Below are 18,830 nucleotides of genomic sequence, written 5' to 3' on the forward strand. Positions count from 1 at the left end.
ATATCTACTATTGCGATATGAAATAAATAAATAAATAAATAAATAAATGAATAAATAAATAAATAAATAAATAAACCAGGCACATAAGGAGTAAGAGGAAAATGTTCGCTTTATTGGCCGGCGCTAAGCTTGTAGCATGTTGCATGCGTAACATTCCCGGTGTGAAGAAGCATGTCCTCCTTAAGATACACATCTTACATTTTCTTCAGCATGCTTGAGCAGTTCGCTTCGCTACTGTGTTCTCCGCTTTCATTTTCTTCCTTCCATTTGGTGAGATCGATATCTGGTAGGTCACTGCACATTACTGTATCATCACTGCGAAGGTAAAGAGACAGAGAAAGCAGATAACATTATTAGGGCAGGTACACACTTGCTGTGGTTGCTCATTGGCTATGGTGTTGGGCTGCAGAGCACGAGGTCGCGGGATCGAATCCCGGCCTCGGCGGCCGCATTTCGCTGGTGGCGATGTGCCAACACATCCGTGTACTTAGATTTAGGTTCACCTTAAAGAACCCCAGGTGGTCGATATTTCTAGAGTCTTCCACTACGGCGTGCCTCATAATGACAAAGTGGTTTTGGCACGTAAAACCCCATAACTTAATAAAAAAGGGGCAAGAAGGCAGTAAATTCATCTGTGCATGCTGCTGCTTTGAAACTTGCTTGCGAGATGCGGTTTCTGGTGAGGCGAGCTTAAAGGGTCTATGGAACTACTTTCTCTTCTGTAAAACGCTTTTAGACAGCCGATTTCACGGAACGCATCGAATGAAATAGCTGCGAGTTGTTTCGAATTATTCTCCTATGAAGCGACGTCATTCCTGTTCAGCTCGCGTTCTACAACATGAGTAAGTCTCGTCGCCGATAACATGATGCGAGTATTGTGCACTTCCAGTTTGCATAGACCGAATGTTTCACCGCGTCTGTCAGTTGCGTTCTCATTATTGTGGTGATGATGACCTCCAATTCAAGTGTGCGTGTAGCTTTTGCGTTTTGTTTGGCGTGTACTCACTGAACTGCACACCATGCCCATATTTAGGGCGAAAAAGAAAGAAACCTTAGTGCAGGAGCCTCCTTCAGGAAAACTAAGATTTCAGCGCTGACAAGGACCACGTGGTAGGAGCACGCAAACAACATACACCATTGTGCGATAAAAAGATTGAGAAGGTTAGTGCGACGACCTAATTAAAATGGCACTTTTATTTTAAAATAATCAATTGCTGGAAAGTGCAGGCATTTCTATGATTGCGAATTGGTGGCACATGCACAGTAAACAAACGCGTATAAGTAAAAAAAAATTCATTCAGTGACCTCTTTCTTACCATCAATCAAATTACCTACCTTGCGAATCAAAATGTTCGCCTTAAATCACAAACTTTGTCGGCGGAACACACCAGACGTTTATACCTTCCTTCGAAAATGCGCGGAGGGTAACATCATCTGGTAGTGTTGCTGCGAACAATGCTTTACGTCACGTGACCGAAATTACCTCTCTATGGCTATTCCACGGAGCAACCAAAACTGCTGTGCCAAAATTGGCTTAGTGGAGTAGAAATGACGGCTGATGAATTTCTTGTTTCTTCCCAGCTTGTTTCAAGGCCTCTGTTTGCGCAAATATCGACGGATGTAATTGGCACCGCTATATCGCGTCGTGCGCGCTTGCTCGCGCTGCTTAGAGCGACAGCTTTCAGTATGACATCCTAAGTTCGAATAGTTTAGGGGTGGATCTGACCGTGACGTCGAAGCCAGCGCTAGCAAGCCTTCGAAATTACAAAAGAACTGCTTCTTGGGCAAGTTGGCGCTCCACTGTCTTCTTCTGCACCTTTTCAAGAAACTTATTTTGCCCCACAACGTACACCTAGGAAACCTTCGAAATTAGTTTACGTTCCTTCCAAGAGACCAAAAGCGGTCGACTACCTCAAGGACGTCACGTCACTCGCTGCTACTTGCTGAGCAGTTGCGTGTGACTTGTAGATGTGTTGGGGGCGAGCTGACCACCACTGTAAAAGCTGGCTCCACCGTCGGCGTGACGTGGCATGAGGGATCACGTGGACACAGCGGCCGCGTCGGCTGCTTCGGAAGCGCCGAAGCGAGGAGAAAACGAAAGTTTGAGGTGCCAGCTGCGCTGTGGTTCTGATTAAGCGGTGAGGGTTTACCCTCTTGGGTGTCTGCTTGTCAACATTTGAAACTACGATAATAGGTAGCGCCTGCCTTTGGAGGTGTGCAGCATGGTAAGCTACTGCTGGGTGCTGGAGTGCCAGACGTACGCAATCCATTGCGTCCGTCCTGTGTGAGCCTTATTCACACGTAGCCGCAGGACAAGGAGCTGCTTGAAGCTTGGCTCGCGAAACTTAGAACCGGCAGAGAGCCATTGGCCGCAACTCGGGTATGCAGCCAGCACAGCCGCGGGGAAAATTTCTGCTACGGCGCCGGGACTTCGATGTTCAGTGAGTAGCAGGAAACGCGTACTGAGACGCTCACCTACGCCGGCTGCCCGGATGATTTCATGACGGTTTGGTCTATGAACTTGTTGATGCTAGATACTGGCAAGTTAACTGGAACGGAAAGAAAGCGGTAAGACACAGTTTAAAAAAGACGCATGCCATATGGTCATGTCGGTGTTATGAAATAATGCACTGGATTACCAAAAAGAAGCAGCGAGAAATCGCACGGTGAGAAGACCGATAAACATACAGTGCGACGCAACTTGTGAAATAATATTTTACGTCCAAGGATCTAGAAGAAGAAAAGAAAGATTGAATCGTCGCGATGACTCATCGCAGTCGCCGTTGGCATCCAGGTCGCTGTAACGAAATTATTTTTTAACAGTTGTCATAGCGTCCGCGCAGGAACGGTTGCTTGTGCACGGTCAAATGCTCATATTCTGCGGCCCAAAGCTCACGGCACGGTGCGAAAACGTGCACGCAGAGAAAGCGAATCATTGTGCGCGGACATGCACGCAGACGCGCAGTCGGTCGCAGCGAACCCGTGCGATCCCTGCACTGAGGCCTCATTCTGATATTCTCAATTTAGCTTTACAGAGAGCGCACTATAAGAACATAGTTCACATAATTTTCTCACATTGTTTGCCTACCCTTCACACAAGAAGGTGGTTCGGGAGACTCCATCGCAGCGATCTCGCGCAGTGGCGTTCATGCACGTATTCGGTAAAGAGATAGCTCAGTAAACGTTTCTATGCTTTCAGTTTGCCCAAGATTATTATATTAATAGTAAAAAACTTTCCTTCTTTTGAGAGTACATACATAAATGTCCTGGAGGGCTGCCGCGTGGTGGTTTTATTGAGCGCCGTAAGCGAAACCTATGAGGAGCGCGCCGCGGTGATCCCTCATACTAAGCAAGAGAGGCGCTTCCGACAGATGGCACCTCCGTAACTCCTCGCCCTCAATAGCAGTTTGCGAAGACCGGAATGTAAGCACTAGAATAGGATCCAGGGAGCCTGTGACACAAATTACCCGCCCTGATGTCAGAATTCTACTGCGTACGATTCCAAACACAACTTACCGCGATAGGTGCGTAACTGACCCCGCTTGCCATCGACAATATCACAATGCTAACTTCTAATATCGCTTATATTTGTGTACTGATATCGCGTTTCACACTGACAATGCATTCTCATGAGTATCGGTCATCAGCCATCCAAACAGCAGTCGGCGGCCTCCAGAACGAAACAGTTCAACAGCGGCTTCTCGCAGAACACGACCTTACGTTCAAGGTTGCGAACGACTTGGCGGCGACCGCAGAAGCGACAGCCAAGCAACAGCGAGACATACGCATGCAAGGCGGAGAAGAGACAAAGGGCTGTCAAGGCGTGATACAAGCTACCCGCACGAACCAAGGCGCCACGGCAGAGGGCTCCTGTTGCTGCCGTTGCAACGTTAAGCATGCTCCGCATTTATACAATTTTATAAAAGCGGCATGTTTCAAATGCAAAAGGGTTGGCCGTATAGCGAGGGCTAGTCATTCAAAAGACGAAAGTAGAGCGGCCCGGAAGACGACACCTGAGCAAAAGAGGAAAGTCGTAAAGAGCAAGGGCGTTTGCGAAATTAGTGCATTGTTTTCTCTCTGCGAAGTGAATGAACAAGAACAGAAGTTTATGGATCAAGTACACCTACAATTCCCGATGGGGGTTTATTCCGGAGCCTCTTGCTGAACTTGAGTGAAGATACATTTCGTGTAAACGAGAGAAATTGTGGTGAAATACCACTCCAAGATTCTGGAACAACTGTCGTAACCTGGTCAAAGGAGGTGTTACCGCTGCTGGGTCGAGCAATCGTCTTGGTAGAATTCAAGGGCCGGCAGGTAAAGCAACCTTTGCTGGTAGTAAAGAATCAAGCCAACAGCCTGATTAGGCGAAAATGTTTTAAACCATTCGGCATTTCCTTCCATGGAATCCAGCAAGTAAACGCGAAAGACGTGCCCTGACGATTTGCCGATGTGTTTTGCGAGGACCTTTCTGGTTTCAATGGATCACCAGTTCAAATATAACTGAAAGACGACGCCGAACTAGTGTTTCTCAAAAGCCGAGCTGTTCCACTGGCCCTCCAGGACGACTTGGGCAAGGAAGTCGATTGGTTGGTGCAGCAAGGGGTATGAGAACCCGTCGCATACTTCGACTGGGCCACACCACTGGTAGTGGTAAGAAACAAAAGACGCAACTTTACTCCTGTGCGGCGACTACCGTTGCACCGTAAACAATGCTATTAAGCGCAGCGAGTACCCTTTGTCCACTGCATCCGACATGCTCGCAGCTCTAAGTTCAAGCCAATTTTTTACAAAGCATAATCTAGCTCAAGCTTATCAACAGCTTACGCTAGACTTAGAGTCGGCTGAAGTGCTCACTGTTAACACGATAAAGGGACTGTACAAAGTCATATGTCTGCCGTTTGGTATATCGTTGGCGTCGTGGGTATTTCAACGAGTCATTCACATGCTGTTAGCACGCATACCCGGTGTGAAAGCCTATATTGAGGATATCTTAATTTCTCGCCGTAACGCAGAAGAGCACACTGAGAGATTAGAGACCGTGCTATCACGTCTGAAGAATAAGCAGTTAAGTGTAAATAAGTACAAATGCGAATTCAACCAGCCGAGCATTGAATTATTGGGTCACGGGATTGACGACACGGGAATACATCCGAACCGAAGCAAGACGGATGCCATCCAGAAAGCGCCCGCACCCACAAGAAAAAAGGAGCTGCGAGCCTTCTTGGGGTTACTCAATTTTTACAGCAGTTTCCTCAAGTGCAAGACTAAAGCGGCAGAACCACTATATCGACTGCTCGACCATGACTACGAATGGAAGTGGACAGGTCAGCCCCAACATGTATTTGAGACTAAAAATATTGCCTAGCTCTGACTCTGTACTCGTGCCCTATGACACCAAGCGTCCTTTAATATTGTGCTGCGACGCATCTCCTGTGGGAGTAGGGGCAGTGCTAGCCCATCGTGCGATTGACGGGAAAGAACAGTCCATACCGTATGCTTCCCGGATGCTCGGAGCCAGTCAACGTATTTATGCTCAGATTGATAAAGAGGGCTTGGCTGTTGTCTTTGGCGGCAAACGGTACCACCAGTATCTTGCTGGGCTAGAACTTACGGTTATAACAGGCCACAAGCCGCTACTGGGCCTGTTTAACACGAACAAGAGAGTGCCTGAAGTTGTGTAGCCCAGAATGCTCTGCTGGATTTTATGTTTACCTGCGTACAACTACAGCCTTCAGTAAAGGCGAGGCCAACGCAACTCCAATGCCGATGTACTCAGCCATCTGCCAGCTCCGGGAGACGAAGACCAGCCACATTCACCTGGGGACCTGTTCCTGTTGGAAGCGGTCGAGTGCGCACCGCTGCAGGCGGCGGACATCGCTGCGCTGATCAAGAAGGACAAAGCCTTATACATGGTAAAGGAATGGATCCTTAGGGGCTCGCCGTCAACACAACTGGACAGCAAGTTCGCGACTTTCGAGGTGAGGAAGTCAGACTTGTTATTGCATCGTGATTGCATACTGTGGGGGAATCGCGTTGTAATTCCTAACGCAGCAAGTAAAAGTGTGCTTCAACTCCTGCATCCATATCACCTTGGGATGAATGCCATAAAAGCGTCTGCTAGAGGGCTCCTGTGGGGGCCGAAAATAGACTACAAAATAGAAGTGTTTGTACGGCACTGTCAGCCATGTCAGACTAACCTGCAAAGCGATACCAAGGCTCCAGTGCATTCTTGGATCACCCCAGATCAGCCTTGGAGTCGCCTACACATTTATTTTGCTGGCCCACTTAATGGAGAAGTATTCTTGATCGTGGCAGACGAGTTCAGCAACTGGGCTAAAATTAAAATGATTTCATCCATGAAGGCTACAGCTGTCGTCACCAGGTTAAGGAAGATGTTTGCGACACACGGTGTGCCAGGCATTATCGTTTCAGATAACGGCGCAGCATTCACTAGCGCGGAGTTGCAAACGTTTTTAAAGTGTAAAGGTGTGCGTGCTATTTTCGCTGCACCTTATAATCCAGCCAGTAATGGTAGGACGGAGAGGATGTTAAGAGCAGTTAAAGAAGTCACAGGAAGGTTCGACGCAGTGCAAGATTTCACGGTTCCTGTTTAAACTCACACGACGCCACATTCGGTAGTGGGAAAATATCCGGCAGAATTAATGACCGCACGAAGGTTGAGGGCGGCGTTTGGCAGACTTCATCCGGACTGGCAATACGCGCCTGAAAAGCAATGACCGGAGATTAAGAGGTTCCGTGTCGTTGACGCGGTGTATGTTAAACGCTATTGACAATGTCCAAGGTGGAAGGCGGCCAGGGTTATGACAGACCGAGGCCCGCTCTAGTACATGGTCCAGCAGGACAACGGCGACCGCTATCACAGGCACCGGAAGCAGCTGAGGAACCCCTGGAGGAGGCTCGAAGCCGATCCAGTCACAAGTGCAGACTATCACGTCAGGCTTCCCCCTACAGCCAACCGGCCACAACAGCTGTCAGCCAGCACTGAAGCAACCACAGGGGCAAGTCCGGGCCAAGCTACGCAAGACCCAGTCCAGCCATGAAGGTCAACACTCGTTCGACGGCCTGTCGCACGTTATGGCATTGATGACGAACCGCACATTTCGGAGTTCTGTAACGAATCTTAGGAGAAAGGAGTGTTGTGGGCTGATATCGTGTGTCACACTGACACTGCGTTCTCATGAATATGGCTTATCAGCCACGCAAGCAGTAGTCGGTGGATCAGATGTTCAACACTCTATGAAAGGGCATAGCATTATTCAACCAATGTTGTCTGTTCCACCCTGGCGTCCGGCTGATACACAAAAGTTATGTTGTATCCATCTTATCCATCTCAAGGATGGTCGTGGAAACAATTACTGGCATTGGAACACTCATCTAGTGCAGCCTTACTGTCATTCGATCAGTCTCGCTCCAAAAAGAGCAGAAAATGTTGCCCCGAAATTACTCCGAATTGCCTACTGGAATTCGCTTATTAGGAAAGAAATTTCCTTGAGTGCGTCGAGGAGGAGGCCACGTGTCAATCACACTGCACGGAACCGATCCCGGCCGGAAAGGCAGGGGAATTGGCCGCCGTGGTGACAGGCCCATTAAGCCTTGTCATATCTCTGTCGGCATTATCAGAGCTATTGCAGACAAGCGGACTCTCCCGACACTTATACACCTGCTGTTGCTCGTCGGGCATTGCGATGCACTTGAAGTGCGCATGAATTTTACGCTAACAATATTTGAAATATTGCTGCTTCTCGGACAAATAACCTCGGAGAAAAAGAAAGGGGGAACAACGTCGATAACTGGAGAGGCGCAGGCTGCTTTCTTGCGAAATATTCCAAACCAGTGTCTTCGGAGGCGGAGTTTCTGTGGGTTATTGCGAGCATGGGTGTGGTATCGCAACGGAGTCGACGATCTGGACAGTCTTCAGAGTCCCTAGTCGACTCGCCTAGGAAAGACGGCGGTATTAAAAGCGGAGAGCTTTCAGGAGTGAGCGTAGATGGTCCTGATATTTAACTTGCCCCTGTGTGCAGTGGGCTTCAGTAACTGGAACTGTGTAACTACGTTAAATAAACCCTTTTATTTCATTTTCTACATCCTGACGTAGTAGTCGATGGGCTTGGTGGATTCCATGCTCCAAACGCCACCCTAGCCATCATCAATTGGTTGGCAGCGGTGAGATCGAGAGGGCAGTGCTCACGATCTGGGATCTGTGGACCTGTGTACGTTACAATGGGAGTCAAGAAATTCGAAGACCATGGGAAACTATGGAGGAAAGGCGACTTCTGCGGATGCGGGATCAGTAGACCTCCTCTTCGTCGCTCAGGGAGGCACAAGGGTCGCAGTAACGGCGTGGACTCTTGGACGAGTCGAGGCATATGGAAGGAAGAGATCAAGAAGGCAGACCTCACAACCTGGGATCGTCGGACCTGTGTACGTGGTTCTGGGAGACACGGATTTCGAAGATCAAGCATGGGTGGGTGCTTGAGCGATTACGTTTTGCCAGACGATGAGGACAAGGCTCTGTCGAGCAAACAGGTTTGACTGATCGCCACCGGGAGTGCGGGAAATACAGGGGAAGTTGTAGTCAGCCCTCCAAGAGCATGGATAATACAGCGTTAAAAAATAGGAGCTGTTGCATTTAGGAGTAGAACTTGATATGTAAATTAACTACAAGTTGGTGAAGCCCGTAATTCATACGGCGATTCACGAAGTGGGTTTCGGTGAGGACGAGCGAAAAGGAAGGGAAGGTGCGCGAGAGGAAAGAAAGAGCGTAAGAGAAGGAGCGCGAGAGGAAAGAAAGAGTGTAAGAGAAGGAGCACGAGGAGCAAGAGAAGCCGAGACCGCATGAAATTGAGCTCGCGAAATTAATACCGGTGTCACACGGCCCCTTTCAGTCGCGACCATGCCCGATCCGGATCGGAGTTTTCGACTGCGACTGGCTCCCTCGCGCTGCTTGCGCAAAGGAACCAATCGCGACCGAGAATTTCAGTCCATATCGGAATTGATCACGATCAGATATGCGCTTTGTGACACCTGTATAAGACAAGAGATAGTGAAATTAACGCGCTATGTGGGTACGGCGCCACCACAAACGCAAAACGTAGAAATGATGAGTTTCCTTCAGCCGTGCAAAACAGGCGATGACATCGGTCTGTACCTGATTAATATTGAATTGATTTGTGAGAGGCGATCATTTCCCCAGGACGTATGGCCGGAGCGGCTGTTTGAGCTGATGCCTGGAGAAGTAGCGCAGGTCGTAGTCCGACTGAGCGCTGCTGAGGCAGGCAATTATAGTTTAGTGAAGGCCGGGTTCGCTCGCTAAATACAAGCTCTTCGCAGAAGAATTTTGGGAGGAACCGATTTCCTCGACCAAAATTCAGAAGGGAGGTCTGGCGCTAGGTTACGACGCGGAACGCAGTGCAAAGAAAGACGATCAAGTAATTAGCTCGAGAGGCGTATTCAAGCCGGAGAGGGAAATACTCCCGATTACCTCGAAGTGAATTCAGTAAGATCAGGAGCTGTGTTACGACGTGGAGCACAGTGCAAAGAAGGACGATGAACTAGCTAGCTCGGCAGGCGTAGTTAAGCGAGAGGAGCAAATCCTTCTAATTTCCTCAACAGAAAATCAGAAAGAAGAGCAGGCGCTGTGTTGCGACGCGGAACACGGTACAGAGAACGAGGTTGATGTAGCTAGCTCGGGAGGAGTAGTTCAGCTGGAGGAGGAAATCTTACCGATTTTCCCTCCCAAAACTCGGTAATAGCCAGGCGCTGAATTACTTTGAAGAACTCAGTAGAAAGAAAAAAGGATGAAATAGCTAGCTCAGGAGGCAGAGTTAAGCCGGAGGTGGAAATCTTTCTGATTTCCTCGACAGAAATTCAGGAAGTTGGTCAGGTTGAGAAACCACCGACTGGAAGAAATAGAAGGCACTCGGAAATGAGCACCAACAAAGCGAAGAAAAAGAGGCGTCGCAAACGCAGAAAGGCGGCAGAGAAAGCAGCGCATCCGAATAAATCTAAAGCCAATGAAATCTGTGAGGAGCACAATGGAAGACATAGAAAGGCGCGTTTGTCGGTTGGAATGCTTCGAGTCAGAGTGCGTCCGAGTGGTCAGACGAGGCTGCAAAAAAAGCGACGTTGGGGGGCGCGGGGGAGGACAAAAGCTAGCGGGCAATTACATTCCCCCTCGTTTAGTTCTTTCGGAAGTGCAGCCTGTCTGAGAGGGGAGAACGCGGCGATCAGGCAACGTGACGTAATGATACGAAGTAGTGCATTGCCGCGAGATTGAACCGCGTTCGCCGGCTCACCCTCGCATTCTTGCACTATGTTGTGTACTCCAGGGTAGCGTACCGTACTGCTGCCGAGAAGTAGCGACGCCTGCCTATCGAAGCTCGACCGACAATACTTATTGGGTAGCGTGGCGTTGTCGGCGCCCTGCAGGCATCCGGTAGATCATGGCGACCAAGCAAGGGCGTGACGATTTGCTAGTGCGAAACTTGCACGGTTTATTCAAAGGTAGTTGAAAGAAAATAAGAAAAGCATGAAGTATGAAGTCTCAAGTATGATGTCTATCAAAGTACATTTCGGAGCCCCATAAATAGGCTCTCTACAAGTGTGGGCGGGATCTTGCTTCCGTCGAGGACACGTGACAGGCACGGAGAGAGGGCTCCGTGGGCTCCGGCTCAGTTGGTAGGGTGAATGACCTCTCCGGCCAAGAGAAGGTGAAGGGGATGAGGTAAGCACACACGATGCCACGACCATGAGAGGAGGGGAGGGGGATGAGGTCGCCCGTGGGCTCCGGTTCAGGGGTAGGGTGAATGACCTCTCGCCACATGGTGTCAGACGCCAACCCTAACGACTCGCTCATACACAATACGGCGCGCGGCGAAGATTTCATCACCCTTGGACTTTATATGAAATCTCACGGTGCCACCAGAGATGTGCCTGGAGTGTCCATATAATTGCTATCGCAGTATTAATAATTAACACACCTGAAAAAAGACAGTGAGGAAATGGAAATGTCCAAAACTGTTTCGTTTCGCTCTACTGACTGAAGTAAGACAGCAAAACACATGCACATTACACAGGAAATAAAACAACAGCAATCTTGGCTCCCGTTTTCTCTACTTCATGTTGCGTGTCTGTCTTTAAAACAACTTGCGCATTAGGCAAGTATACTGATTCTTCACCAAATAATGATGCGAGTACGAACAAAACAAAAGCCACTATGACCATACAATTCAAAAGCAAATATTCGTTGTAGTACGTAGTCCATACGATTGACATATCACACTTTACAAGATTGTCCTACAATATGGTTGATTGTTTTACAAAACCTACCGGAACGAATAGATAAGTGAGCGACCACCATTTATTTAGTGGGCTCTTCCGTAGGGTAGAATCGCCTGCATGTTTCGTGGTCAAAGAAAATGTGCATTTCAAGGACTTTCGCCTTACTGAATACCCTATAGACTCGTGTAAGGACCGAACCCATGTAATGGCCGCATTCCCAACTTGACAGTCACAAAATCTGGGAAAAAAAGTTTCAATGAAGGAGTCGCGCCCGGTGCCCCGATGCCACGCGCGCGGGTCAGGCAATTTTTGTTCACGGCGTACTGACGGCTGCCGATACTTGATGGCGAGAGCTGCGCGTTGACCACTGATGCAATAGTACATCCGGGGCGCGCACAAGTCAAAGCTATGCCGGCAACATTTCGAAGAAAAAGTTTGGTTGATTGCCAGGGCCGCACTTCACCAAAATTACGAAAAAAAAGTGCGGCTCTTACACGAGCTTATGCTCGTGTAAGAAGCAACAAAGGCGTTCACGAAAGCAGCAGATCATCGTATGGTAGTTTGTGAAAGAAGTCCAGCAAAAAGAGGCTCCAGGCTAGAAATACAAATGCGAGTTGCGGAGGCTGCAAACACATGCGTGGTGTTCACTTTTTAGTTGCACGGAATTCGAAATATATACCTGTGGCAGATAACATAATTCTAGTCCTTGAACTGGGTTATTGAGAAAGGCCGACATTACTTGCACGACAGATCGAAACACATATTCAACTATTTGGAAATTCACTCACTTCTTAATTAGGTACTTTAGGACACATTGCTATTTACGAATTGTAGCTGTGACGTTGCAAGACAAATCGGCTTGAAATGGATTTCTAAAATCACACCAGTTGGGAGTTATGCACCTTCAAACTCGCCGTGCACATACTCTACAGCTTTACTTACTTTTTGGATAAGAAGTTCGTTTATGGATTGAAGCAGACAACTGACTTGTACGCCTATGTATTTCGTCCCACACTTCAGAAAATAATATTTGGCAACTGATGTCATCTTGGATGTTCAATCAGCTAACTCTATTGTGTGAGGCTAGCTTAGCGGGACTCTTTCAGGAGCTATCAGAGATTGTTTGGGATATGATCGGCATTAGTGAGATTATAAGAACTGCTGAGGCTTATACTTTGCTGAATAACGGCGTTTTTCCTATGCTATAAAGGTCTCCCAGGTGAAAAGCAATCCAGGGTAGGATTCCTAATCTATGTGGACATAGCAGGCAACATTGACGAATTCTATAGCACTATATAGGGCAGCAGTAGTCGTAATCAAACTTGATAACATGTATAGATTAAAGCTATACAAGCCTACGCTCCAACATCCAGTCACGATGACGATGAAGTAGATCAGTTTTATGAAGATGTCGAATTAGCAATAAGAAAAGTGAAAGCTCAGTATAGTGTAGTAATGGGCGACTTGAAGGCAAAAGTTGGGAAAAAGCAGGCTGGGCAACAAGCAATTGGAAGCTACAGCGTCGATTTTAGGAACGCTAGAGGAGAGATGCTGGTAGAATTTGCAGAAAGGAATAGGCTTCGATTAATGAACACCTTTCTTACGAAGCGTAGCAACAGAAAGTGGATCTGGAAATTCCCTAATGGCGAAACAAGAAACTAAATAGATTTCATACTTTCTGCCGACCTCAGCATAGTGCAGGATGTAGAAGTGATAGGTAGGGTAATGTGCAGTGATCATAGTTTAGTGAGGGCTAGTATTGACCTCAATTTGAGGAGAGAAAGAGCAAAATTGGTCAAGAAGAAACAGGTCAACCTAGAGGTAGTAATGGTAAGAGCAGACGAATTCAGGCTGGTACTTGCAAACAAATGTGCAGCCTTATAACAGAGATGATGATGACCTAGAGGTAATGAATGAAACCATAACTAGGCTGGCGTCAGTGGCAGCAATTGAAGTGGGAGGCAAGGCACAAAGGCCATCAGTAGGCAAGCTCTCCCAATTAACAAAGGACATAATAAAGGAATATCAAAAATGAAAGTGTCGAACTCAAAAGACAAGATAGAAATTGCGGAACAGTCAAAACTGATCAACAAGGCGAAAATAAGTGATATTCGAAACTATAACGTGAGAAAGACTGATGAAGCCGTAAAAAACGGACGCAGCCTGAAATGAGTGAGAAGGAAACTTTGCATATGACAAACCAAGATTCATGCACTGACAGATAAGTAGGGTAATATCATCAGCAATCTCGAAGGTATAGTAAAGGCAGTGGAAGAATTCTATACTGACCTGTACAGTACGCTGAGGAGTCAGGATACCTCCATGAGAAACAGTAATATACAGGACACATAAGCTTCTCCTATAACTAGCAATGAAGTAAGTCAACAAGACATGAAACGAGGAAGAGCGGCAGGAGAAGATGGAATGACAATCCAAGATGGAGGAGACACAATGCTTGGCAAACTGGTGGCTTTTATACCAGATGTCCATGAACGGTAAAAGTCACAGAAAACTGGAAGAATGCAAGTATTATACTAATCCACAAATAGGGAGACGTTAAAGAATTGAAAATATATAGACCCATTAGCTTACTCCCTGTGTTATATAAAATATTATCCAAATAATCGCTAATTGAATGAGGGAAACACTGCACTTTAGTCAGCCAAGGGAATAGGCTGGCTTCAGCAAGGAATACTCCACATTGAATCACATCCATGTCTTTATTGAAGTAAACGAGAAATCCGCATAGTACAATAAGCCTCTCTATGTGGCTTTGATAGATTACGAAAAGGCATTTTATTCAGTAGAGATACCAGCAGTCATAGAGGCATTACGCAATCAAGGAGTACATACCGCTTACATAAATACCTTGAGAATATCTACAGAGATTCCACAGCTACCTTAATTCTACGCAAGAAAAGTAGAAATACACCTATAAAGAAAAAGGTGAGAAAGGGTGCCACACTCTCTCCGATGCTACTCACTTTGTGTTTGGAAGAAATATTCGAGCTAGTAAACAGGGAAGGCTTAGGAGTAAGGATCGTCGGCGAATATCTAAGCAACCTTTGGTTTGCCGATGACAATGTTCTATTCAGCAACACTGCGGACAAGTTACAATAGATGATTGAGGACCTGAACAGAAAGAGTGTATGAGTGGGGTTGAAGTTTAATATGCAGAAGACATATATAATGATGAATAGCCGGGCAAGCGAACAGGAGTTCCGGATCGCGGGTCAGCCTGTAGACGTTGTGGAGAACTACGTTTACCTAGGTCAAGTAATCACAGGGAACATTGATCATCAGAAGGGAATTCATTGAAGAGTAAAAATGGGTTGGAGCGCATACGGCAGACACTGTCAGCTCGTGACTGGAAGCTTACCAGTATCATTGAAATGGAAGGTGTACAATCAGTGCATTTTATCGGTGCTAACATGGGGCATAGAGTTGGATATTGACAAGGAAGCTTGAGAACAGGTTAAGGACCGCGCAAAGAGCGATGGAACGAAGAATGATAAGGATGAGGTTAAGAGACAGAAAGAGAGCGGTTTGGGTCAGAGAGCAAACGGGTGTAGCCGATATTCTAATGAACATTAAGAGAAAAAAAGAACAGAGCATGGCAGGTCATGTAATGCGCAGGTTTGGTAAGCGTTGGGCCATTATGGTTACAGAATGGGTACCAAGAGAAGGGAAACGCAGTCGAGGACGGCAGAAGACTAGGTGGAGAGACTAAATTAGAAAATTTCCGGGCGCTACTTGGAATCGGTTGGCTCTGAACAGAAAGTATGTTGATGCTGGTGGATGCGTCTTGGAAACTTACCGACTAGAATTTGTAAATTCTAATATTTGCAGGAAGTTATTAATTAGGAAGGTAAATACTAAATTTTCGTTAAATATTTGGATATGTGCTTTGATTTCTCCTGCTACAAATGTCCGCCTCGTTGAATAATCCAGCTCAAAGTCATGAAATATGCTCTCAGCCACAGGCGATATAAAAAAAAAAAATTCTGGAAGACCTCAAATCGACCACCCAGTATACGATAAAAAAGAATACCCTAGAACATGAAAAGGCAGCTCCTCTGCACAATGTTGGGTGGGAAGCGACACTTACATCATGCAAATTTTTGAAGCTACGGTAAGCGCACTGGTGATTGCACAGCTCTACGAACGACAGAGAAAAACTTAGCTAACAGCATCGCAGCTTGAGTTTTGCTTACTCATTTGTGGGGCGCAAGAAGGCATTTCGATTAGTTGCGACGGTGTCCATTCCTGATACATTTTCGCAGAGAATCTTCGTCAGTGTGGTTTTCCGAATGGTAGCCAATTGATCTGAAGAAAGAATAAAAATACGATAAACACAAAGTAGCTTGAACCTTACGTGGATGTAAATATTGCAAATCAGTGCGAGTGTCTGCTGGTAATAAAATGTCTTTTTTCCAGTTGGATGATTTCTGTGAAGCAACCGATCAGTTCTGGAGTTGTGGTCTAAATATTGAGAACAGAGAAATTGTTTTGGTCGCCATAAACGGCATGCGTTTGACGAAAATTCTTGCCGGTCACATGCAAAACGCTCTTTCTATCTAGTGACTGCAGCAATCCAATTTTTTTTTGTTGATGCCGTCAATATTAAAAAGAATTGTTAAAAATTGCTGAGCCTAAGAAAGTCTGAAGTACCAAGTTTTCAAGATTACAGCTTAGTAATAAATTACGATGTCTACATTCTGTAAGTTTCTCATTTTGAGGTACATTGAGCGGACGAAACTGAGGTATTGTAGTGGCTTTTATACACATTAATAATTTCTGAGTAGCACTTTCACAACACTTATGTACAGTCGCATGAACTCTACGAAAGTTGCAGTCAGATATCAAATTTTTCCCCTTTATATGCTCTAGCAGATTCGATTTACAGGACTGCAGTATCTGTTTTTGATGCACAGTTAAAGATTTGTGATCTTTGTGTTTAAATTTTTTTACTTAGCAATTTTAAAAAGGTTGTGAAGTCCTAGATGAAAATTATGCTTCTACATATACGAGTATTTATTTTTCTCAAATAGGAAAAAAAAAGAAATATTCAAACTGACCGACGTCTCAGGCGAAAGAGCTGAGAGGGTATTTTTTTCCTTTACATTTCTGTTGGGGCTGTATGGGGCACAGGGGTGCAGTGAATTCTGCGAGCTACCATGCAAAAAGAAAAATAAAAATAACTACATGGAGTTAGTGTTGCGATGTTCTTGTTGGGCAATGACACCGTCGATGCTTTGGACATGGTTTTCTACCAATAGGCAGATTCTAGGCGGGTCCTGTATTGCCGCTATGAACCATGCTCGAGCCTCATCCTCGTCATTGTCCCGTACCCATCGGTTGTGCTGGCCACACCGCTTTCGCGAACGAAAAATTACATACAAACACGACGCAATCTAGTAAAGAACAATTTTCATGAGGTGCATATATTGTCCACCTCGTCCGCTATTCTATTGCTTGTCCTGGCCTTCGAAATACTTGTACAGATGCAGCCGCTGTTACACTCAGTCTGCCACCCAATACCGGGCCGTAATTACTCGGCGCTGTTGTTGCAATGTATCGCCGTGGTTATCGCGCCCGACTTTCAAGTGTACATTGTTGCCGGGGCATGGATTTTAATTCCAGTGGTGAGGTTTTCTCTCTATGGTGACGGTGAAGCCGGGTTCACGAGCTGGCCCGACGACGACCAGAACACGTCAATGATGTCAGGGGTCGCCTTCAGTGTAACGGAATGGAGAGACGAACGAGGCAAATCCAGTTTCCAGCACACATCCAAATAAAGCTCATGACATATGCATACAATGGTTTGCAAAACGGTTTGTACCATGGCGCTAGGTGTGAGACGGCCTCAGAGAGAAACACATTAGCGTGTAGGTGTTGGCAGAATTGACATCAGACGCGTGATAGTGTTTCCATGTTGAAGGCATCTGGTGAGAGAAATTTCTTACGGCATACAAAACCTCATAAGCAGCACATTTCTCACTTCAAGCGCGTAATTTACAACGTCGCAACAAAATCTATTAGAGGGAACGGACTTAATGGGGGTTCCGTGCACCCTTAAAAACGTTCGTCCTTTTTCGGACTATCTTGTTCTCCAACAAATAATCGTCATGTATCTTGCCCGCGTTTTATTCTTTAACGTTGTGCACCAGGTCTTCGAAGTCACGAGCAGAATGTGTGGTTTGAGTTTGACACAGCAAGAATGGAAACTTAGGCAAGGCAGATGATGTTTGTTGTTGTAAGATAAAATAAACTATAAGGGTGCAAAACTTTTTAACAGTGCAGTCTTCTAGAAATTTCAAACGGTCTTCATGCAAGCTTCTGCTGACGTTTGAGGCGTCAGCAATGACTGCAGCGTCACTTAAAGGTAGAGTAGACAAACTCTTGTTGGCAGCAAGTGTGTTTATTATGTGTGCGCACTAAACTTTCCCCGTTTCATTTATGTTTTCGTCCATGTCTGCGTACATTAAACGAAAATAAACACAACAATTAGCATTTCGCAGATTAAAAGCTTTTAGTTCGTCCATCATATTGTTTCATACCACGCGACTGCATGCATGAGGTTAAATACCCTATATTACTGGACAAATGAACGGTGCCTTGCCCGTATGATCGAATTAGATAGACTAAAGGAACTGTTGCTACTGTTGCGTAAAAGCCAATACTTATTTCAAGTAGTGCACGACATCTTAGAATACCAACCTTAGAATGTCATTCCTCGAGTAGTCATTTATCACCGCTCTCTATATTTTTAGAATGTCATTTCAACTACTGATTGCTTTTCCAAGATACTTCAAAGTTATTACCTTCATTAAAGGAACCTGATTGGTTGGCATGCTCGTAGTAAAACCTGTCTGCGTATTTCAGTAGGTGAAACTGCCTGGCCACACCGCAGCCGAAGGTGGCACCAAGCTCTGCTCCGTCGAGGCGTGTCTCCGATAGAGCTCCCGAAACAAGATCGATGTCTCGAACATCTCTGCACGGCACATGAAAGTCAAGCAGACGCTTCATGCTTGGCGGCAAAAATACGCTCTGTTCTGCAAATTGAGAAGCAGAACATGTGTTACAGCGCAAGTATGTCTTTTGTTAATGTTACATAGCGATGCCACTGAAGCCGAGCTTCTGTGCTGAAGTCAGGAGAGAGTGAACTTCCCTGTTCTTAAGATACTAATGTGCGACTGCTGGGAGAAAAAAAAATTATTCCTGCAGATACGCTTGCCGCGGCCCCTTCCACACCTTCAGGTGGCTTGCAGAATGAACAAGAAAAAGATATAGAGCATGAGGAAGCGCGATTCGTGGCGTGTACACGTGCACAACAAGGCTGGCAGTTAGGTTTCGGAGTCTGACGTCTTGTCCTCATGGTTTGCTCCTACATTGGTGACCGGGAGTAGTGGAGAAGGAAAGCTACTGGCACACTTTCACGGATAGCTGCCATCACTTCTCCTACGCAAGCCGTAATCCTTGAGCGGATCACGACAACACAGCTCGAAGATGCGAATTGCAAGTGCTAC

General features: G+C 46.3%; 1 protein-coding gene across 1 annotated transcript in view; it reads right to left on the reverse strand.

Moving 5' to 3' along the window:
• Window positions 1–109: 109 nt before the first annotated feature.
• LOC142557961 (salivary peroxidase/catechol oxidase-like) overlaps window positions 110–18,830 on the reverse strand; it is a 189,869-nt gene continuing 171,148 nt past the window's right edge. The window contains exons 14-16 of the mRNA XM_075670139.1: window positions 18,126–18,295; window positions 15,516–15,627; window positions 110–315 (exon numbers count right to left, since the gene is read on the reverse strand). Of these exons, the coding sequence (XP_075526254.1) occupies window positions 195–315; window positions 15,516–15,627; window positions 18,126–18,295 (403 nt within the window). The 3' untranslated portion in view covers window positions 110–194. The remainder of the gene's footprint in view (window positions 316–15,515; window positions 15,628–18,125; window positions 18,296–18,830) is intronic.

The sequence above is a fragment of the Dermacentor variabilis genome, chromosome 9, assembly GCF_050947875.1.
Source record: "Dermacentor variabilis isolate Ectoservices chromosome 9, ASM5094787v1, whole genome shotgun sequence".
NCBI lineage: Eukaryota > Metazoa > Arthropoda > Arachnida > Ixodida > Ixodidae > Dermacentor > Dermacentor variabilis.